A 17142-nucleotide genomic window follows, 5' to 3' on the forward strand; every position below is an offset into this window, starting at 1 on the left:
GAAACCCCGAAGTTCTAAGAGTACTCCTATGATTGTAAACTAGCTTAGTTTATTACCTAGAAATCTATTGTTTTAGTCTGAGAAAGAAGTGGCAAAATAATGGGACATAGTAAGTTAGTAACTCGTAAGATTTGGAATAACTATTTTTTTGCGGTTTCTCATTTATAGCCATGCACATTCAGGCCTCTGGTTTAGAGGATGGATTGTACCCATAACTCTTGAGGGGCTTTAGACTTGGGCATCTTCTACGTAAAAAATCTCTTCTTATTATTTAATGGAATGTGGTTATTCTCTGCCTCTAATTAAAAAAACGAGAAGATTTTCTTACTCTTTCACTCCTGCTCCACACATTATCCACTGGGATAAATTGTGGAAAGGAACACAATTTTTCCATGTGCTCCTGCATGTTCCCACTGCCCGTTACCAATCTTTGTTTCTCCACAATGTTCACTGCTCAACTGTATTTTACTGTGACATGTCCTTCCAAGGTACAATGTGGGCAGAAGTACACAAACCTAAATCACGGAACATGCTTTTAGGGTGTTCGGATCACACAAAAGAGGCTGTTGCTTGCCGGTGTCATTTCTGTTTGGTTATGTCTTTTCTGTTGCCCCTTAGGCCAAACAATCAATCACTTGCAGGGAAATTGAAATGTGTAGTTCAAAACATAGAATATCTCGGTTGCAGCGTTACCATGTTCCCCTTGTGATAGTCTACATGTATATGCTTGATGTTTCTACTTGGGCAGAGATAATAGCTCGGGTGCGGGGTCAGCTTCAATTTCTTGAACAGTACCGTCTGGTTTTGTTCAGGAATAACTCCAAACTCTGACGTATGACAGCCTGAATGCTGGGCATACGGTTCGTGTGACTACAAAGCTGCTCCCGCCTATAGGAAATATCTTCAACAACTCAACGTACACAATTGGCAACGTTAGGCCTGAATGGCGTGTCAAATGAACACCAAGTGTGGTTCGATCAGGTTCCTGTTGTTGTAAAGCAGTGAGTGATTCTACCGTTCAAATTTAATGGAATGACAGTGTTCCAATGTAAAAAAAAATGCAGTAGGTTGCACCTGATGGCATTAGAGAAGACGGATATGCATCATGTTCTCGATCTATCGGTGTATGACATTCAGTTTCCGCACAAACACATAAGCTCACATACACGTGCTTCTACCCATGTATACCATGCAGCATAGATAAAAAAGAGCTTAACTGAAGCTCTTGTACCTACGTGTGATGCTTCTCATCTATGTCCATGCTCGATCGATCTCGATCCAAGGACTTATAGATCCTCCTGCCTAAGCAAGCTCACTCTAGTTTGTCGTAGTACTTGTTCCCTTTCACACGTGGCATGGCGAAGCACTGGCGGTAGTGCCGCCTGAGCCGGTCCAGGGCTCGCACTCTGATCCGCAGCCGCAGCCCCTTGATTCTGTCGACCAAGGCTCTGAAACCTTTCTGCAGCTTCTTGGCCTTGCCAAGGCTGATCAACCTCCTCTTGCTCTTCTTCCTCACTGCGACAACAAAGGGAAAAAATAACACTCATCATCACTCCATCCACGCATGCATGAAAGATAGCAACCCGGATCTGTGGTATCTGTTTGCATGGTCCTAAGCTAGCAGAGATCGCTGGACCATTTGGCACCAGCAGAATCAATGACTATCATTTCGAATTCTGAATATGCCAAAAGTGGTTTCATGGCTGCCTCAGCTTAGTTCAGATGCCCAACTAATCACGGCCGACATCCTATTTCTCCACAGGGCAAATAAGTAGTAATTGGATGACACACATGTGCCGAGTTGCGCTATACAGAGCTCCTTTTTGTACTCTGTTTTAATTCAAAACGGCTCCCGAGGAACATGCCCATAAAAAGGAGACTCTAAATGCCAAAAAACAATTTGAAATTTAAACACTGTAAATGTCTATTTCCCATGCTCACACAGAAATTTTCAGGAAAAAATAAGACATATTTCGTGACATCCGTAAAATAATTGGTGTTTTATGGCATTTTTTTTGTTTTTATTTTCTAGGACATTACATAAGTCTTTATTTTGATCCCCCGAAAGGAAATTGTAGATCACATCAAAGCACATATATATGTGGACAAAACGTTGCATGCACATACTAGACATGTATATGTACCTGTGAATTTTATTTCAGTTATTCTAGTTCTAAATACATGTGGTTTTCTATTAAGAAAACGAGCTTGGGAGCTAAAGGACCTTTCAGAGGATTTGCACTATGCACTCTATGACGAATTTGTATACCTTGTAATTTCTTCGTGTTGTCGCTTCCTCTTAGCCTTGCACCTTCGATCACCTGCAATTCAGTGAACAAATAATGTTAAATTTTGTTCTCTTAATTATTGGATGAATTTAGTTTTGCTTCTTAAGATCTAAATCTAGACAAAATTGCCCCTCAATTTTCAACACCGAATAGATTTAGCCCCTTAGACGACATGCAGCTGTTTAGCACATGAGGAGCTCAGTCGAGCCTCAGTCACTTTGGAAATGGATGTAGTTCAAGTCCTCGTGGATAAGGATTTGGGCTCCTTATTTATAATAATGTCAGAGTTTCCCTTGTAGTTATATTTGAAAATAAATATAGGTTTAGAAAATACACAACATCGTTTTAAAGACGATAAGTTTCCGCATAATTGGATTTTTTTCTAAAAATAGAAAACTTTGAGAAAACCATAGGTTTGAATAAATTTTACTCATACCGCTAAATTTTGAAAGAAAAACTTATTGAAGCAAGAAAATATTAAATGATTATGAAAAAATATAGTGATTTGCCATGAAAAATCCTAAATTGTTTGAGAGTTTAATCCAGTTACATTGTTTCTCTATATTTTTTGTTAAAATTTCTTTCATTTTTAACACTCCTAAATTTTGTAGTAATTATTTTTCAATATATCTTCAATTTCCTGATTTTAAATAGATTTTATTATTTTGGTGAGAATATTCTTGCTTTTTAAGATATTTGTAATGAGAGATATCTAAAGATTAAGGCAGAACAAAAGGACACACACGAAGTTCCACAAAGTCTATCTATAGATTAAGGCAGAACAAAATGACGGCCTCACAACGCAGGTTCATGTGCATGAAAAGTACATCTAGGTTGATCTAAATAATATTATTTGATTCTCAATTATTCATAAGTTTTTTGTGAGAATTTTTCTGATTTTCTCCTTGATTTTTATTTAGTATGATGTATAATTTTGTACATGATTCAATATTGTTCCCTTATATGAAATAGTCGAATTGACTACATTCTCACAAAGGAGGTCTTTCACGGGCTTATTGATACAGAAACTAGAACTTGGGATGAGGAGATGCTCAACGACTTGTTCTGGCTAGTGGATGCGCAAAGAATCCTAAACATTCCACTCTCAATGAACATGATGGAAGATTTTGTTTCATGGCATTATAATAGGAATGGCATATTCCCCGTTAAATCAGCCTATCACATTGAGTGGGATCACCAACATGGACGCAAGCTTAGGAGAACCAATTTATTTGGGTCCTCAAATGCTTCACCGGTTTGGAAGACAATATGGTCAATGAGAGTGCCAGCAAGGATCAAAATTCATTGTTGGCGATCATTGTGGGGTGCTATATCTTGCCTAGGGGTCCTAGCGAATAGACACATGCACGGCAATTCTCAATGCCCTTTGTGCAAGTTGGTATTGTGAGAGTATATGCCACACATATTTTCGGTGCCCGCGGGTTAAGGAGTTGTGGGAACATCTCGGAATGGCGATGCTTATCAACGATGCATGCACTACTGTAAGAGAGGGATCTTCCATATTGGGGAGACTTCTCCTTAATAGGACGGCGACGGCGCCGTTATTACCAGAGGTTTCCTGGGCAGAGCTGATATCTACCACCATATGGTATGTTTGGTGAGAACGCCGTCAGGTAACCCACGGTGAATCAATTCAACAACCAGTACGAACAGCTCAATCTATTTCAATTTTAGCCACCAACTATGCAAGAGCAAGGAAGAAGGAGCATCAGGGTATTGCTTGCAATGGGTGGGTGAAGCCAAAGGAGGGCTATATGAAGCTAAACGTAGATGCATCATTTCATCCGGACAGGTGTACAGGGGCAACTGGCTCAGTTATCAGAGATGAGCAAGGCTTCTTCGTGGCTGGCCGCAACTATATCACTCCTTTTGTCGAAGATGCGTATACTGCTGAAGCATGTGTGATGTGGGATGGTATGTCTCTGGCTGAGGCCATGGGGTGCAACAAGCTGATCGTGTATTCGGACTGTTCAGAGGTCATTGAGGTGATGAGGAATGGAGGTACGTAATACATTTGGCCCAGCTGCAGCTATTTTTGAAGATTGCATCTTCTTTTGCCAGGAGTTCACCGAGGTGATTTTCGAGTATTGCCCTAAGGAAGCTAACATGGCGGCTGATCTGTTAGCTAGTAAAGCAGATGGCCCTCTTCCAGCTATTTGGAAAGAGGATCCTCCGGATTTTCTAGTTGATGTAATTTCGAATGATGTATGTGTGTTTTCCGATTTAATATAAATATCCATTAGGGCTTTCCCTTTAAAATATGACCTAAGACACAATCCTAAAGTAATTACTGTTTAAGTTAGAAAAAAATAGATCAAAAAAGGGCGAGCGAAGGAAGCGAATTCCATACCTCCGTCAAGCTTTCCTGCCGCTTTCGCATCCTACTCTGAATGTAGCTTCGGGTGCACTGCAGAGAGTCGTCAGCAAATCCAGCATGGATCAACAGTCACAATACTATGAGACATAACCATCGTCAGCTGACATCTGGGACCGATCGACCTCACCTTGATGTGGTACTTGACGTAGGACTGGAAGTTGAGCAGGATCCATGCCGTCTTGGCTGCCCTGTTCCGCTTCACGTGCCGCTCGAAAATGTCTGCACATCGAAGCATCGATTATACTTCCTGACGACAAGAGGAAACAAGTCACGTTGCAACAAACTAAGCGTCGCGTACCGAAGGAGACAAAGCCGCCGTTGGTGGTGAGGTGGTGCACAGACTCCCCGCGCAGCTCCGGCGGCGGGATGGCCGACCAGCTGCACTTGGGCGCCTTCGAGTACGAGTTGCCAGCCTCCTGCAGCTCCTGCCGGTGACAGGTAGTGTATCTAAGGTTTTCAGTATCGGAATACCAGGTAGTATCGTTTTCTCGTCAGTAGTATCGAATCGTAGAATCCTATCGTGGTATCATGATACTATGAGATTTTCATGTTATCTAGCATATCAAAAAAATCTCAAATGCATTTAAAAATGCCTCCTGCAGCACCTGCCGGTGAAAGATGGTGTATCACTTCCCTTCAGGTACCGGGTACGCGACAGCTAGCTAGATGGGTGATGTGATTAGATGGTGTTGGGCACCAACCTGAAAGAAGGAGGTGGCGACGGCCAGGTCCGTGTCGTCCCGGAAACGCATGGGAAAAATGGCGTTTATCTTCCCCGGCTGCATGCACCCGCCAAGAACCGCACCATCACCATTAGCAAGCGAAGCAAAACGATCGAGCTTTGTCTCCATGGAAAACTGACGACGTACCGTTCTGCTGACGAAGAAAGGGTCGCGGTGGTTGTACACGAGCTTGGTGGCGCCGGAGGCGCCGAGGTTCCCCAGGATGTGCTTCAGCTGCGAGCTCAGCACCACGGACTGCAGCCGCGACACCTGCCGGATCGCCTTCGCGCGGTCTTTCGGTCGGGCCAGGCCGGAGAAGTTCAGCTTCAGCGTCAGGGCGTATCCATCTCTGCTCGGCTCCACGATCTCCGCGAACATGCAGTACGCCTTCCTCGTCTCCTCCAGCGTGAACTCCGGCAAGACCGTCGACGGCGAGGCCTCGTGGGAGAGGGAGGGCGTGGATATCGACAGGTGCACGTTCTCAGGGTCCGACGCCGAAGCCTGCATGCACGATCATCGATCAGGCAGAGCGTGTCAGTGCAAAAAAGAGTAATACTACTAAACGCTTCCGTGAGTGACTGCTTTATTTCAAAATGGGAGGAGCACGCACCTGTACGTGGTACTTTATCGATCCAAACTCGAAGAAGGTTTGGTCAACTGGCATAGGTGTTTCAGCACTGCAAACATCGAAATATGCATGAATTCAGTCTAAATACAAAGGGAAAGATGAGCCAGCGACGCACCTCTGCAGCCTCGTCAGGATTTCTACCAGGGCTCGCGACCCGCTGCTGAAGAAGGCCATGGCGCTGGCGCTGTCACCACCGCCGAGGATCCATGGGCTTCCCTTTTATCAAGGTCTTGGTGACTTCCTGACTGGTGAGGGTGGGTAAGTAGTAGAGGTACATATGCTCTTTGACATGAGGGGATCTGGTGAGAACTTCCTGAGACTACATTGCACCAGCAAAGGGCAATGGTGACTGCCTGAAGGGGACCTTTCCTGTTGTTGATTGGTAGAATGTCTCAGAAGCAACCTAGCTAGTGACCTCAGCCCTTTTCACCTTGCTTTGTCTCCAATTCACTCCACAATCATTTTCATGCTCTCCTTTTCAATTTCTGTAGCAGTGAGTAATTATATACACAGCCAAAAAAATATAGTATATCCTTGACGAGCACCCAAAGATCTAAAACAAATTTCCAAAGTGAAATCCATCGACTGAGGTTTTTAGAGCAAAACCCCTGAGATTTCTTTTGATAAATTAACCCTCAGATTCAACATATTATAGAGCAAAACCCAGGCTACAAGTTTCATAGCATCATTTCTTCTAGAAGAAAAACTGGACCAGCGGCACTAATTGGCAGGTGAGACAAATTGGTATTTTTAGGCAAGAAAAATAAGAATATGACAACATCAACTCAGCAACCATACATTAGAGATAAATCACACAGTATTGATTTTGTTTAGTTGAGCGCTCATGATACAAAATTCGAAACATATTTTGTATCAAACACATGTCCATCGCATCCTAACCCCTATAACTTCGGTACAATCACATGGGAAACTCCACTTTGCAGAAGGCAATGCTATCCAGAACCCATGTATGAGCAAGAGCCCTGCAGCCAACTGTTGCTGCCAGTTCTTCAGCCTCCGCCCTTCTCTTCTCCATAACCAGCTCGATGTTGGCCTGATCATCTCCAGGAGGAACCTCCATGTTGTAAAGAATCAAGGATGTGCTGGAGAGATCAGCCTTGTCCAAGATAGATCCTCCTGCCATGGCAATCAAGCTTTCAAGGTCCGCCATAAACATCGGCAGGACATCACCAATAAAGTAGAAGGCCAGCCCTGAAAACAGTCTTGGTGCCTAGAGAACAAAAGGAAAATATATGCACTCAATAGTCTTTAAAATTTGTTTTGCTAATTTTCTTGAAGAATTCATATACAAACCTTTTGGATTGCTCGTAGTCTTCCTGTGCGAGGGCCATCAACAGAGCCATGAACATCAGAACTGATCTCATATGGCTCCTCAGGGACTGGTTCTCTAGCCTCCAGGCAAGCTTTCAGCCCTAAATGTCAAAATATAAGTTGTGTAAGAACTCCTTTTCAAAAGAGGCAAGTTAACAGTATAGCAAACAAAAAGTGCAGCTGTGCAGGTGCAATTTCCACACAGCGTGTAATGTTCTATCAAGCTTAAATAATTGTGTCAAACATGTGGAATGGCCAAAAGACATGGGACCAACTCAACAGAAGAACTTGGCCCTGAGGACTGTACTTACAATTTACATTGAGAACCCATTTCCCAGCTAGTATGGCCAGGAGAACCTTCAGTGTCCTACCACATGCACCCTTTTCATCCGTATTAGCGACTACATGAGTCACATTTGGCGTCCAGTTATTAGTTACTGTGATGCCAGTTTGAGCCTGGAACTGACCCAACACTTCCTGTGAAGTTTCCAAAGATAACAAGACAACATCATCATCAAAGCAGTTATATCATGTAATAGTATGTAGAGGTATAATCAAATAACCAAGAACTACCTTGTCTCGGCCAGAGAGGGCAGATCCGCATATCACCCATTCATTTGCTAAAAAAGGTGAGGCTGTCCAAAGTTCATTTCTTTCCATTGGAAAAGGTGAGTTCAAATCGCCAAGAATAGCATCAGAAGATGATCTGGCAAATTGAGGAAAAGAAAACAGTTCATGAGAAGGTACAAACAGATATAGCAAAATACCGCTATAAATAACAAGCACTGAGAACATACTGTTGAAGCTGGGCCTTCTTTTTCGATTTTGGTTTCTCACAGGGCAGCTTCTTTGATGAATGGGAAGGACACAGCATAACAAACTTTTCCTAAAGCACATCACATTCATTTGATTATAAAACTTGACAAAACATTCTGTCAAAACCACAATAAGGAAGTGCATTTTAACTTGGTACAGATTGAGAATGCAGATTTAAAGACCTACTTCGTCCCATCGGCAGCCTGGGATCCCATGGGCACATGGGAAATGAAAGCTTTGGCGGCAGCTCCTAACAAGGCAGCCTAGTGCTGCACCTTTTAATCCACAAACACTGCACTTGATCTTCGAAGAACGCGCCAACTCATTCTCCAAATTCTTCACAATATCACCATCAAAGAATGCTTGAGGAGCCCTATATAGGTATGATAAATTAGTAAGACATATTTTTTTACTTGAGAAATATGGTACCAAAATAATCACAGCAGAGATATTATCATCAAAGCCAAAAGACAAGCAATGCTACAAAAATGTAAAGTTTAGCATCTGCCAAATGCTACTTAGATGAATTGTATGTTTTCAGCCAGAGAAGTAAGTTTATTTATAGGTTCAGGGAAAATTAAAAATAAGCTCAAAATTTGCATGGAACATACCATTCAGTGCATTTCTCATGGACATGCAGAACATTAGATTTCCAAGCTTGATCATCCTTCACTGGTTCTCCATTCAGATAGTGCAACAACGGGCCAGCACACTGAGTTGAAAAGAACATTAGGTAACAATCAGCAGCATGGCAAGTGAAAAACTGGGGATGAATACAATAACAATCAGTATTTGCCCATTGACTGACCTTGCTGATTTCAGGAGAGTGACAAAATTCACATTTCCAGGAGTCAGTCATAGTTCGTTGTTCTGCATTGATGTTTGCAATTACGTCAGTTTATTTGCCTTCCATTCCAAAATATCCAGTGAAATGAGTTAAGAGAAAATACATACTTTCACTCTGATCTGTGGACTTTAGCCTCTTTGGTTCCCTGGTATGGTCATCTGTTACATCAGGTACTCTTTTCGACTCATTTTGAGGAGGGGATCTGCTTGCTACCTGACAAATGACCAATTTAAGGAGTGAGATTTTTAGTTTTTTACTATAAAAAGAATATACAAGATGCAAGGAGAATAAATTGAATTGATTCTACACTAAAACTATTTCTTGTTAACAGGTTTAAGAAACTTTATACTTTAAAAACGTTTTTTTTTCCTAAAATGACCCCAAAATACTACTATGACCCATTCATGTTGGATGGGTGCCCTTATGTCCAGCCATCAATGCCTCCCAACTCTGGCTGCACGGTAGGAGACTACTGTGTCTGCTTTGGGCCATCCTTCAAAAGGGCTTTGCTCCCTGATCATTCTAGGCTGGGAACTTCAGAAGGAGTGGAACTTTGGTGTTTTCTAGCAAATTTATTTCCCTCCTCCTATTATGGTTGCAAGGATCAAGGACAGGACCAGGGCTTCAAATCATCGCTGGTGCAAACAACCTTGCAAGTCTTCCTGCTAGGAGTATGTAATCGGTTGGCAGGGTTAGGCCCAGCAGTTGGTTTGGCCAATCCGCTTTCCATGTACGCATCCATCATCTTATTTTCATTAATATAATTGGCAAAGCTTTTACCATTTCAACAAATAAGTACAATAAATTTTCTACATAGCAAATAAGTATGTAGTGAAAAGATCTTCAATAAAGAGTGAGGTTATTGATAAGTAAAATATAAAAGACGACAATAACTGCACAATACCAGTTCACTACAAATTTTGAGAAGTGGTGCTATTTGATGCATGATTTTCAAATAAAAATAGAACATGTAAAATTACAAAAAAAAATCAAGTAGGAATATGCATATAACAAAATGTTACAAATAAAGTTTAAATATAACCAAATATGAACTTTTTCCTTACAAAAAATCTTACTAGCATGTATATGAGTGACGTGTTATGGACCTTGGTCCACAAATATTTTGGGTAGGATAAAGGTTCAAAGACCAGGGATAGTGGCAACCTAGTTCTTTATTATATCAATTAACATGAACCACAGGTCAGATTTCAATAGAAGCTCTTGGCTAGACCCAAAATATATTTACCTAGCTTAATTAGAGACTACTTAATACAGCGACTCAATTTTATACAACATGGAAGACTTAAAACTCTTTCTATCTTCAAGTATACTTTATCCTGCACCTTCCCAAGTAGCCATATCCATCCCTATTACATCAGCCAACTTGCTGCACAGCCCCTGTACATAGGGGCCGAAAGCCCATAACTGAAAAGTATATCCTAATTAAGCGCGCATACATGCTACATGTATCATGTGACATCCTAATGTTAAATGCATATCACAGTATTGATTCTTAAGCAAAATTAAGGGTGGCATTTGGGACATTCTTTATTTTGTTTGACCAGGGTCTAGGATTGGAGCTCTTTAAAAACAAGTCTTCTTAAGAATGTTCCTATGCATAAGATGAAATATTACCAACTCTCCTTCCAGGTCATTACTGTCACAGTCCAGATCCCTAGTGCCATCGGAAGATTGAGACGACCTGCATGGTCCCTTGTGTACAAGAACCGTTGGCTGAACGGCCACCCCATTAGCTTGGTTCGATGCAGGATCCGTTGCTTTCTGACCGCCCACAATTGCATTTGCAGGTCCAGCTGATTGGCTATATAGCAGCTTTGAAGCAACAGAGTTGTAAGAATTTTTGTTCCCTGGTTCTGGAGTTGGTTGCAATGCAACTGGCAAAAAAATAGAGTTTACCAAAGACAATTAGCATTTGGTCTTACAAAAGCTAGAAAAACTTGTGCTTGATACTTTGAGAGCATTGAAAAAAGTGGAATTGGTCGGTGGCGTACCAGGAATGTCCCCTTGAGTCCCCTGCTGTGCGACCATGCTGCTGAGCGTAGAGCTGAGGCTCCTATGGATTTTCACTATTGCCTCCAGGTTATAAGCAGGCCTTAAATCTGCATCAAGCAGTTTGATATCAGGTAAGGTAAGTGGCTGGTCAGCAATCAGTACTCATAAACATATAAGTATTCCATGATGTTTGTACCTTGAGATTGGTAGGGTATTTTGCAAATTGCGCAGCTGTAGCCATCCATGGTCTGTGTCGTCGCACATGTGCTGAAAGAATTCAAGAAATTCGTGACGATGCGGTATGGGTAACAGAGAGAACGGCCCATCGGTTCAGTTGTCAGGACAGTAACAAACCTGCAGGATGTGTGGGAGCATGGTAGCATCGTGGGCGCGCTGAGCAACTTCAGGCTGACAAACAGGAAAAACAAGGAGATCGTCAGTCGTCAAAGATCCGGGCGGCGCCGCTGACGCTAGCCTACCACTGGTCCACTACACAGGCTCATTCAGTTCACCGTTTTTATATCTTTGATGAAAGGCAAACATCCCACGATTTGACCAGATCCATCTCTAGCCAAGCTCAGATTTTTTTCATAGGAAAGTAGATCGCGGCACCGCATACATCCTACTCTTGGTACCAGCATATGGGATCCTCGCGAGATGCAAAAAATGATGACACATTTGGGTTCTGAGCTACAGCTCTAGGCAAATCCTAACTGTTGACCGCATCTAGATCCAGAGAGAATAGGCAGGGGTGCGAGAAGATCGGGGAGGCGAGGCGATGTACGGTACCAGACGGGGCAGGTGAGCTCGAGCTCCATCTTCTGGATGTTGAGCACCAGCGGGTTGAGGAACCTCCTCATGCTGCTCGCCATCTCCTCCGCGCACGACGACAACAGCCCCTTCTTCCCCAGCACCGAGCACTCTGCCTCTCTAGCCTAGCCTCCGTACCACTGTCTGAGAGAAAAGATTGTGCTTTGGCGGCGCTGGCTGCTCGGGATCGGCTGAAATACCCGGGGCGGCTGCAAGAAAAGGGGGGAATTTGGTGGCGGGAAGGGGGGAAACGTTTTGAGGGCGCGTGGTGTGGACGCGGTCGGAACTCGGAGCCATGGCTTCCGCGGGAAAATTTGGGCGGAGCGCGGCGGGGAGTTTTTGGGTGCGGGTGAGTGATTTGGAGCGGGAGGCGGCGGCGGCGGTCAAGTTTCAGAGCAGGTCTAACAGACCCCTTAAAAGCCCCAACCCCGTAAAATAACCGCCGATATACGGGGTAGAGCTCTACCCGGCCGTCTAGCAGACCCCGTAAATCAGCCCCCGGTATCGAATTTTTACAGTTTTGGGTACGGGCGGCTCCTCGCCCTTACAAGTACAGGGTGGGAGGCTGAATACGGGGCGAACCCCTGAGTCGTGGCGGGGCCGAATTTTCGTGAAATCAACCTGCTCATCGCGCCGGTCGCGGCCGAGGCGGCGTCGCGTGGCGGCCGGAGACCGGTGCATGGCATGGCGCGACGAGCAGCAGCAGGCCGGAGGGCGCGACGAGCGGCCAGCAGCCGTGGCGGGCGGGGCGGCCGGAGGCTCGGCCGTGGCGGCGAGCGGCGGCCGGAGGCCTGGCCGTGGCGGCGGCGGGGCGGGGTGGCCGGGCCGTGGCGAGCGGGGGCAGGGCGTGGCGGGCGGGGCCGGGCGTCGCGGGGGCGGCCGGAGCGGGAGACGAGGCGGCCGAGCCGTGGCGAGGCGTGGCGGGCGAGGCGGCCGAGCCATGGCGGGCGGGCGGCCGGCGGCCGGCGGCGGGGGCGGCGGTGCGGGCGGGGCGGCCGGTGCGGGGCGGCCGAGAGCGAGGGCGGGGCGGGGCGGCCGGAGCGGGACGCGATTTGGCCATGGCCTGCCCAGAGGTGGAAGAAGAAGAGAAGGAAGATGGGGAATTTTTTTTTTAATTTGGCATATTCTTGGAATATGCTTTTTTACCGTTTAGGGATACGGGTTCTGCTAGCTCGTCCGAGTTTTTGGCCGGTGAAATCCGGATACAGGGCCCTCTACTCGGGTTTTACGGGGCGAAAAAATACGGGGCCTGTTAGACATGCTCTCAGACAGGTTTCTTTTCCTGTGTGTCACATCGGGCAGTCGGAAGACCTAGTAGTAATCAGTGGTGCGGGCTTGGGCCATACCGGCCCAGGAAATCAGTTGCTTTGGGCCATAGGCTTGCTCGATCGTCCCCATGCTCTTGGGCCTCATGGGCTAGCTGGATGTTGTGATGTATCGTAAAAAAAACAGATGTGCGAGGCCACCAACGGTCACTTTGTTGTATCCTCCGCCCTTCCCAAGCAGCCCTGCTGTCCGCCACTGACCAAAATCTGACCCTCACTTCCACCTGTTTTCCGGCCTCCCGTGGACCATCCCATACATGGTGAGTGGGGCAGAGTGCTTAGCAAGGAGCCGACAGAACTCGGCCTCCGGCATGTCAAGTACCACGACGAGGAGGTCGGTGTCGAGGTCGCCGCCAGAGGGGTTCGTGAGCTTGGCGAGAGCCTGTGCCAGGTCGGCCACGAAGGTCGGGTTGGCGGTGACGTGAGGTAACCACGGCAATGCCCATACATGATGGATTTGGGTTTTAGGGAAGATGCGTAATGGTGGTTTCAACGACGTACAAGCACAAGCATAACACGCAAAGCACACAACGAGGTTTTGCCCAGCTTTAGACCTCCAACGGAAAAACCCTACGTGTTTCTTGTCTGCTTGTATTATTGATGATGATTACAGGGACTAAGGAGACGAAAGTAGTGGTGATCAAGGGTAGCTAGGGTTTTGTGTATCTCTCTCTTCCCTTACCCTTGCATGGCAGCCCTCCTGGCTTTTATAAACAAAGGCAGGTCTCAGGTCAACGAGTCCATGTAGGTTACAACGACTAGAACTTTTCTTTCTGAGCTTAGTCCTTATTATACACGTTGAGTCCACATGCCTTCAAATGCTTTGAGTGGCCCATCTCTTAACATGGCAATAGGATCATCATGGAAATTTTCTTAAGCCATACCAGGTATACCAATAGGAGGGACCCATTTAGGCCTACCCACATCAGGCGAAGCCACGATCCCCGAGGTACTAGATGATGTCGGCGAGCCACTGATCCCCGAGGCCGCAATCGTCGACAAGGAAGCGAAGCGCTTCCTCGAGCCGTCCCACGACGGCAAGGTACCCGGGCAGGTCCTGCACGGTGGCGGCGGTGCCCGCCATCAGCTAGTTCATTTGGGCGGTGATTGAGCAGTTGTCGGCGAGAAATGGAGCTAGCTCGTTTGGTCAATATATTGGGTGAAATTGATTGATTTTCTATCTTGTACATGTTCTAGTGCCCTATTCGAAATAATTTGGACAAATTTACAAGTAATTTGGGTAAATTTAAAAGTAATTTGAAATATTGTTTGTAATTGTGAACAAGCGTGGCCTACCGAAGGAGGAGCAGAGGCAAGGCGTGCGCGTACGCGTGCCACTGCTGCTCAGTCGCAGACCCAGTTTGCGCGCGGTCGGGGCAGGGGCGCGATGCTGCCGGTAGAGCTAGTCCGGTTCGCCCGGTCAGATGACGACGTTGCAAGTATCTCTAAGGGCATCTTCAACTGGCCCACGCATTTCGGATGAAATGTCTAATTGTGTTCGTTTGCGTCGGCCCGCGGACGTCATGCACTCCAGGGTGATTGTTTGTGTCGAGGGTACCTCCAGCGGTGCGGACGTATTTTTTTAGCGGAGACAATGTCAAAGTCGTTAATGTTGTTTTACGTCCCATCGAGGACTGCTGCCGGCGATTAGCTGTTCCCGCGTGTCGTTCCCGCGCGTGCCCAATACATTGGCAAGTTCGTTCGGTGTTTCACGCGCGGGAAACGACCTGCGCGGCAACGAGACGGCGATGGCGGCGGCGGCGGAGGCGACGGCGGCCCATGCGGCGGCGGCGGAGGCAGAGGCCAACTCTATGGCCAGGACAATCCTGTGGGACTCCTCCCTGGCCGAGGCCCTCGAACGCCGCAGGCGGCAAGACGAGATGTCCGATCGCCGCCGTGCACGGCACGCGGAGTGCGTGAAGCGCTCCCGCTTCGATGATGGCGTCGGCCCTTCCGGCGACCAGTAGTAGGCCGCGCGACTGCGAGTAACCGATGCCGTGGTAGGCCGCGCGACGGCGAGTAGGTACGTCCGTTGTAGTTTTAGGTTAACTCGACTAACCATCTCTGTAAAGATGGTCCTTTTGGCAATCAATTGTAATGAAAAAATATTTTGCTTACCTAGTCACTACGACCGGGCCTGGATGCACTGAACACGGACACTTTCCGCGACAGAGCAGCGTCCATGGAGACGCAAACCTGGCGCATATTTGGATCAGGTTTGCATCGCCGCGGATGGCCCGGTCATTTTGCGTCGCCTCACTGGAGGTGGTACCAGACGCATTTTTCGGCCCGGCGGACGCAAACGGTCGCTTAGCGTCAGTTTGCGTCGCGTTGCTGAAGATGCCCTAAGGATACAGCATTACAGCCATACAGGTCAGTCTGCCAGCTTCAGCTGAGGATCCAATAAGATAAGAAATTAAGAACGGTTTAATGACTAGCCAAAGTGTTATGTTAGCGTACGAGCTGTGCATAAAATTTCCGCAAAAAGAACCACCAGAGGTTTTTTTTTATAAAGGGAATATATTAATATCAAAAGATACCAATTACACCTAACCTCTGCAACAACGCCCCACCCAAATGGCAGTACGGATGCACACAGCCAAAAAAGAGAAAAGAAAACTAAAAAATAAAAGTCCCGCTACAGCCTTCTAGACTTAGCAACAACAATACAACCACCACCGTGACAACACCTGAAGTACAGACTCTCCAAAAGCGACGCCTTCAAGAAGGAAACAGTGCACCAGCGCCGTCGTCGCCCGACCAAAGGTCTTAGAATTTCTCCCTGAAGATAGTCCCCACTCTCAAAACAATGCCTCCAACAAGAACATTGCCAGGCACAACCAGTTAAGGCCGGACCTTGGGTTTTCACCACGAGAGGTAAGACTCCGAACTTCCCCGTGCTGCCGCCCCCACATGCATACCACTGCTTGCAAGCCCGGAACGCCAAGCAAATCCCTCAGCATCACGTTGACTCGAACCTCCTTTAGTCAGTCCACCAATCCGGCCTTCATGATATTCCTTCTTCTGACTTCACCATGGACCAAAAAGTCACCAGATGTCAACACAAAATATAGCTTCGCTACGCTCCCTCCGGAACCAAACGGTCGGAATAAAAACATGGGTGCGCGCGATCGAATACCACTCGATCCAGCAAACTGCAGGCAAAATATGCGCCAGCGGAGCTTTCCGGAACTCATCTCTCCCGCCAGATCAAAGCAAACTGACCTCCAGTAGATCTTCATCTTCGCTTGCGAGAAACCCGAGGACCGCCACAAAAAACAAAGCAAGACCAGCAGCCCCCACGCCGCCAGTCCCTCCTACCGGATCACCAGGGAAGAAGACGGCGGCGCGGATCATGCGTACCACCGTTGAACCGTCACCGGGGGCGGAGGCCGCCACCGCTCCACCGAACCCTCCATGGCTACCGACGGAGAGCATCAGGCCCCGACCAAATAGCCGTGCCGCCCGGCTTCTTCCACCGGCGCTTCATCACCTCCCATGGAACGCCACCGTGGAAACCCTCTCCTCCCCCTCGTCGTTCGACGGAAGGGGCACCGCCACCGCCGCCGTGGCCGAAGCCGGGGCCGAGTGTCCGCACACGAACACGTCACTGTGTACCCTCGACGCCGAGCGCGATGCGCGGCAACACGCGCCGAGGGAGGCTCGCCGGAAGCGCGATACGCAAGACAGTCCGGCGGGCTCTTTTGTAGACCCGAAACCCCGCTCGCCCGGGGGGGACCCTGTCAGGGCTTGCGGCGGCTATGGACTGCCCTAGGTCGGCCTGACCGCCCCTAGAACCTCGTGGATTCGCAGCCTCCAATCCTGAAAACCAACGAAGAACGAGAAAAAAATATACAAGGGGAGAGAGATAAAAGTAGATGAACACGAAAAAGTAGTAGATGTGTTTGTTCGATTGGTGTTGTTTCAATCGGCCTGCACCCCTCAAGTATATAAGGAGCGGCT

General features: G+C 47.0%; 2 protein-coding genes across 2 annotated transcripts; both read right to left on the reverse strand.

Annotated features, from left to right (window-relative positions):
* Positions 1-1236: 1236 nt before the first annotated feature.
* Positions 1237-6324, reverse strand: LOC124674287 (actin-related protein 2/3 complex subunit 2B-like). The gene is made up of 9 exons (XM_047210325.1): positions 6152-6324; positions 6019-6085; positions 5556-5909; positions 5388-5465; positions 4985-5111; positions 4814-4905; positions 4660-4716; positions 2270-2321; positions 1237-1515 (listed from the first exon to the last, which is right to left on the reverse strand). Exons 1-9 carry the CDS (start codon positions 6208-6210, stop codon positions 1313-1315), a joined length of 1089 nt encoding a protein of 362 aa, XP_047066281.1. The 5' UTR covers positions 6211-6324; the 3' UTR covers positions 1237-1312.
* A 631-nt stretch (positions 6325-6955) lies between these two features.
* LOC124671586 (BRCA1-associated RING domain protein 1-like) lies at positions 6956-12914 on the reverse strand. The gene is made up of 15 exons (XM_047207944.1): positions 12651-12914; positions 11834-11979; positions 11399-11452; positions 11241-11311; positions 11044-11151; positions 10667-10926; positions 9139-9244; positions 8993-9054; positions 8796-8896; positions 8371-8557; positions 8166-8254; positions 7942-8074; positions 7680-7845; positions 7351-7469; positions 6956-7267 (listed from the first exon to the last, which is right to left on the reverse strand). Exons 1-15 carry the CDS (start codon positions 12912-12914, stop codon positions 6956-6958), a joined length of 2178 nt encoding a protein of 725 aa, XP_047063900.1.
* Between the last annotated feature and the right edge of the window lie 4228 nt (positions 12915-17142).

Source organism: Lolium rigidum, chromosome 7 (assembly GCF_022539505.1).
Source record: "Lolium rigidum isolate FL_2022 chromosome 7, APGP_CSIRO_Lrig_0.1, whole genome shotgun sequence".
Taxonomy (NCBI): Eukaryota; Viridiplantae; Streptophyta; class Magnoliopsida; order Poales; family Poaceae; genus Lolium; species Lolium rigidum.